General features: G+C 36.0%; 1 protein-coding gene across 3 annotated transcripts in view; it reads left to right on the forward strand.

The window, feature by feature from the left end:
- ube2d2 (ubiquitin-conjugating enzyme E2D 2 (UBC4/5 homolog, yeast)) overlaps nt 1-5,581 on the forward strand; it is a 45,518-nt gene extending 39,937 nt beyond the window's left edge. For all 3 annotated transcript variants that reach the window (XM_072590845.1, XM_072590846.1, XM_072590847.1), the window contains 2 exons: nt 2,891-2,984; nt 4,736-5,581. In XM_072590845.1, coding sequence (XP_072446946.1) covers nt 2,891-2,984; nt 4,736-4,781 — 140 coding nt within the window. In that variant the 3' untranslated portion in view covers nt 4,782-5,581. The remainder of the gene's footprint in view (nt 1-2,890; nt 2,985-4,735) is intronic.
- Nucleotides 5,582-6,000: the final 419 nt, after the last annotated feature.

The raw sequence follows: 6,000 nt of genomic DNA on the forward strand, positions 1-6,000 counted from the left end.
AGCAACAGTACCTTTCTACCCAGTTTGTCCTGTTGTAGAAACTGCACAGATTAAACCACTTCTTGGGTGACTGGTTCCCTTCAACTAAACTCCATTCTCAAGCTAGACTGAATTGTTCTCCCTTCTGAACTGAACTTCTGATTCTTCTGTTTTGAGGTCAAGCAAAGCCCAATTGCTTTCTGTTTTAAAACTCAGCAGTATAAACATGAGTATTTTCATGGAATTTATGGACTTGTCATCTTTCCAAATGACTTGTTTAATGAAATATCACTTTCTCAGAATTGACCTACAACCATCTATCTGCATTTTTGAAATCCAAATGCAAAACCATTTATGATTATCCACTTTTTATCATTGTCCACATTGCCCCTATTTATGATGCCCAGGTTCATTTTATGCTTCAATATATCCTTGCACCTTTAGTAGTCTGTGCAATCCTGTATCCATCTATCTTGCACCCCATTTAAAGTTGTATCATTTGGCATGTATTTTCTCTCGTGATGAGAAGACCTATCTAACTTAAGTTTTCTATACTTGCAACTTTGTCATATGCAAATTTTGGAATTGTAATGCATTAACATTTCCAATAAATCATTATCAAAAGCGACAATGTCCCAAGTACTAAATATTGGGAAACAGCGACTCAGCACGTCTTAACAACTTTGTATCCATAGTCCTATTTTCCCCACTGGCTTCAAGTTTGCTGACAAGCTAAATAGTTGGAACTAATCAAATTCCCTTGATGATCTATTCCCATGTTTCCTGTGCTGTCTTTCCCCAATTTGTAGATCAAGAACTGCAGTCATATTTTTCCATACATAATTTGTCTTGAATGAATGTGTTTGATTAATAATGAAGATCCATGCACATCCAAGTAGCTGACCATTTCCTCCAGAATTTTGTTTGTTTAACTTTGCTACATTGGTCAGATTTTTCCTTCGTCCTTTTTTTTTTGCTTTAAAGTGTGGTATTATATTTTCACCTCCCCAGTCTTTTGGCATTGTCCTTGTACATAAGAACTTGACATTTTGGCCAACATTTCTAAAAAGTCTGTCCTTTGTTTTCTTCTGCAACTTTGGCCCATCCAGACCAGATGAATTATCTATTTGAAGTAATGCCCTTTCTTCCTAATGCCAACTCTTACTAATTTTTTTATCTATTCACTAACCTGGCAACTCTTCATTTAACAAAGCTTTTGCTGCTCTTTCCCTTGGAAAACACAAATGCAAGATACTCCATTGAGTATCTTGACCATGTCATTTGCTGTCACCGATACAAGTACATTGCCTACTTAATCAGGCCCACTGCTCTTTGTAAGAATTTTCTTTTTACTGAATAGATCCATAGAAACACTTCAGCAATTATGTAGTGGAGTCTTGGTTTTACTGTCTCTGTGCTGATGTTATTTCCTTTTGTCAGATGTGCACTGTACTTATCAGCCTTGTTTGTTCTTCCTTGTATTATCAAAGCTGCTATTTGAAATGCCCTTTTTTCTATTGCTTCCTATTTTCTAATTCTTACTGTCCAGAGAGTAAGACTTTGGTCCACTTTGCATTCCTATGAGGGAGAAATAGATCTGGAAGGTATCAAAAACAAACCATTACTATTTTAAAGGTTGTACATTATGTTCAATTTCTGCATGTCTTTTGGCTCCATTTTACCCATGCCACCTCCGATTCAATTCAATCAACCCCTCCTCTAGTTAACAAGCAAAATCTAAATTTAAAGAAGATTGTGAATTGCCAAGCTTTGGTACAAAATTGCAGTTCTCAAACTGAGGAAAAATACAGCAAATTAAACTCAGGAAGGTCGTTAGATATTTTAGGAGAGGATGCAGTTCATTGCAGAGAAATGTGAAAGGTAACATTTAAGGAGTGAAAGAAATTTCATCCTAAAATGCAAGACTTGGATGTTTTCTGGGATTTTTGAGCATGGCGATTTTAAATACAGTATTGAAATAAGTGAATTGTCACAGTTGAGTTTGCATTTGCTGGAAAACAAAATCCAGTTCTTTCACATACAAATAAGGGAGCAACTGTGCAGCAGATGAAATGCCATTCTTGAAAGATGAGAACACTGGAAAGGGGTAAGTTGATAACTTGTTAGACTTGATTTGGACCTTGATGACTGAGATTTAAGTTGCAAATTTTAAAATTAATTTCTGATAGATTTTAGATCTTTGAATGCTCAGGCTATGACCTCTGGTTTCCAAATTGGTGACAAAATGACCTAAAGAGGATTTTAACAGGGTGGTTAGATTTAAATATAGATATTGAGGCAAGGCTATGTAACATGTTCAAAGGAGCTAGTTCCACTTTCAGAATGTCTGTAAAAGATTGCAGAACTGGAATTAAAATCTCAATTGCTGCAACTAAGCTAGCAGAGACATAGAAAAGTAAATGACCTTCAATTTCTGTTACCTGACTGTTTATGGCATTTGGGATAGCTGAATTGTGTAGTACCAGCAGTAGCACATATTATATATTCAAAACTCTGGAACTTGGGCATGTCGTTGTTCCATAAGATGGGTTATGGGATTAAATATTTGCGTGTACCATTCAATTTAGGTTTTTACTTCCAGATTTCCTCTTGAGGTTCATCATACTTTAATCTTTTCTTTAATCATTTTAATAAAAATGAAATGTCATGTTGACTTGTTCACTAACTATCTTTGCAGTGATAAATAATGCACAAATGAAAATGAATTTCAAACTGGTACCATATATTTTAAGGTATGATCAGTTGCAATGTATTTCTAAGACTGGATGCAAACGTATACACTATTCAAACATTTTAATAAATTAAGGATTTAAAATTATGCTGTAAAAAATAAAGGCAAGTCAAATAGTAGAATTCACATCACAATTTAACTTTAATGTTTTTTTTCCAGTTCTTTTGTCCATTTGTTCACTGTTATGTGATCCAAATCCAGATGATCCCCTAGTGCCTGAGATTGCACGTATCTATAAAACAGATAGAGAAAAGTGAGTATTATGTTTCAGGTAGTTAAACTCAAAGGTGTTAACTAAGTCAAGTACCTTGCCTTACTTACCCTGAACAGGAAATACTTTGAAGAAACCAGTGTCTGAGCAAAATGTGTTGTGGAACTCTGTAATGAGACTGACCATAAGTATCTCCTGAAGAGCCTTGATTATCTGAATATCAATTATCTGAATTTTGGATTATCGAAAGAAGATCTCAAGGTCCCGTTAGAAACATTACATCAGGTGTTTCCAACACTGATCTTGTCTTTTGTTCACAATGATTAAAAATGAACTCTCATTTCTGAAATGCTGTCAAGAACAGTCTTGGACATCGATGGGAGCCCAGACACTGTCTCCAAATGACTGATCGTCCGCACTTCCTCTCTTCCCCACACTTTCCCTGGAGTTCTACACAGGGGTATACCCTAAACCCCCCTTCCTCAGATAATCTTACCAACGTTGTGTCCCGTACAAGGCAAAGGTGGAACTTGTCAAAAAAGCTGCATGTGTGCTATTTTTGAGTCAACCCCAACAGCAGCAGCAATCTTACTGTTGGTGTCCAGTTTAGTTGGCCCGCAGGGTTTGGGTTTGGGGGGGGGGCGTGGGGGGGCAGAGACTTGCATGCGGTGTGCTGCTGCCTGGTCTCCTGAACAGGGAGTGGACTTAGCAAGTGCTCGCTGTGTCAATCCCATTGATTGTTGGTGGGGGGGAAGCGGAGGCAAAGCTTCAGCAATGCTGCAGCTCCCTTACGCACGTGTGTCTGCTCCGAAACAAAACGAGACAGAAAGAGGGAGCAAGGCAGGCAGAGTGAGGAAAAAGGAAACTTCAGAAAACTCCGAGCCCCATTGAATCAATTAACCGAATAATCAGTTATCCGAACGAAATAGTGCCCACCCATCTCATTCAGATAACTAGGTTCCTCTGTAATTATGCTTGTAAATGATGGAAAGAGATTCTGTAGATTTTTTGATTTACTCATTTGATTTTTACGTTGACGTACTACTGGCATTTACCCAAATTTCTAATTCTACAATGGTTACTCCTGCCTTGTTTAAAATGTTGCATGCTGAAATAGGCTGATAAACCTTTTTTATTTAAATAAAAGTTGAAGTAGTGCTTTTAATGTTTAGCTTTTTTTTTGCAGATTTGTCTCATGGCTGCCAACAAGTCAGCCACAAATGTGTAATTGTATTCTGACATGTTTTGGATCTTTTCCTTCCTGCTTTATTGTACCCAACTTACACCTGAATATTTCTGATTAGAACGCTAAATTAGTTATAATGAGGGTGTGTGCAACTACAAATTATTTGGTAATGTACGCAGTTTTAAATCAGGCTAAGGCTTTATTATTCAATTTGCAAATTGCAAAGTATATGTCCTTCTGTTTCTATGATTTTGCTATTTATGACAGTTGGCATAACTGAGTTGTGCAGTACCAACAGTAGCACATTAATATAAATTCAAAACTTGAACTTGAGCACATCACTGTTCCACAAATGGGATTAAATATTTAATATGGATTAAACAGGTTTACTATTAAAGAATTTTATTTTAACTATTAATAATGTTAAAAATTTGATGTTTGATTAAAATTTTGCAGAAATATGGAGGAGGAGGAATTATTTGGCCCATTATGCCTGTTCTTTGAATGGGCTCACTTTGTGTTAGCTGATTCTGACTTAAAAGTTTAAAGCAAAATTGCTGAAAATTTGGATATATTTAACACTTTTTTTTTCCCCTTTTCCTTGTAGGTACAACAAAATAGCTCGGGAATGGACTCAGAAGTATGCAATGTGATTACATTAAAATGTTGACGAACCTCTTATACAGCTGGGGGAACTTGCAAAACAAATTTCTTTGGTTTCCATTTGACTGCTTTCTTTGAGCCCACGCCTCTTCCCCTGTGCACATGTTCACCTGATCCAGCAGTGCTGCGTTGTATTGTGTACATATTTGGAACAGCTGATAGAAATGCCCCTTTCTCAATTGTTTGAAATTCAGACTACTTACAAAGCGAGTGTTAATTGTCCAGTTCTTCGATCATAACATTTGTGAGACTAAAAGCATTCCTAGTCATTGTAACAAGATGGTTTAAAAAATTCAGGGTTTAAGTGCTTCCGGGGGTGGGAACTTTTCCTTTTATAAGATGTATGTTGGAATTCTTTTAAACTCATAATGGTTATGAATAATAGAATGAAGAACTTTAATTTGTTTAATGTTTTGCAATTTTTATGCTGAAGAATGCAAATCTACATTCTAGTTAAACGTTGGAATGGAAAGTTGAAAGCATACTTGTGTCCTATAAAATTGAACAGCCATTTGAATCATCACCCATAACAGTTAAATGGATTGGAGCTATTAGTTAGCCAGTCATTCAATTTTCAATACCTTTTTGGGTTTATATTTGGCTTACAGTGAATGAGTAGCTAATAGCTCTAATTTTTTTTTTGTTTTGTTAACTAATCTTAGAAGTCTCATCTGGATGTAAGGGTAAAAATTCATGACAGAACTTGTGTATATTTAATGACCCAAAGGCTCTACTGGAGCTTGTATGTTCAAAATGATTAATCTGTGTAATAAACTGATTACTAAAGTCATTAAGTATTTCTGTGAACAGGATAAAAGGCAAATTGAACACTGCCATCTTCAGTAACTAATTAGAGTGCTAGTACTTGAGTTCAAGCAATAACCATGTGGCAACTAAGATCATAATCTGCAGTTGTTTTATTGATAGCATTCTGTTGTGCAGTGACTAACTTGCTAGAGTTCTCCTATTGAGTCTGGTAGTTACATGGTAGAGATTTATGTCTCAACTGCTAAAATTGTATCTTGTCCATTTTTACAAAAATGGGCACCTGACCTCCGAAAGTCCTTTTTTTTTCCCTTAGAAACCTGCATAGGATTTGATAAACTTGCAATACATGTCATAGTACAGAAATCATGCGTGATTGCACAAATCTTGCAGCATTGCAACAAATCCATTAAATATTCTGTTCTATGTAAAATTATCCTCTGG

Source organism: Chiloscyllium punctatum, chromosome 20 (assembly GCF_047496795.1).
Source record: "Chiloscyllium punctatum isolate Juve2018m chromosome 20, sChiPun1.3, whole genome shotgun sequence".
Classification (NCBI taxonomy): domain Eukaryota; kingdom Metazoa; phylum Chordata; class Chondrichthyes; order Orectolobiformes; family Hemiscylliidae; genus Chiloscyllium; species Chiloscyllium punctatum.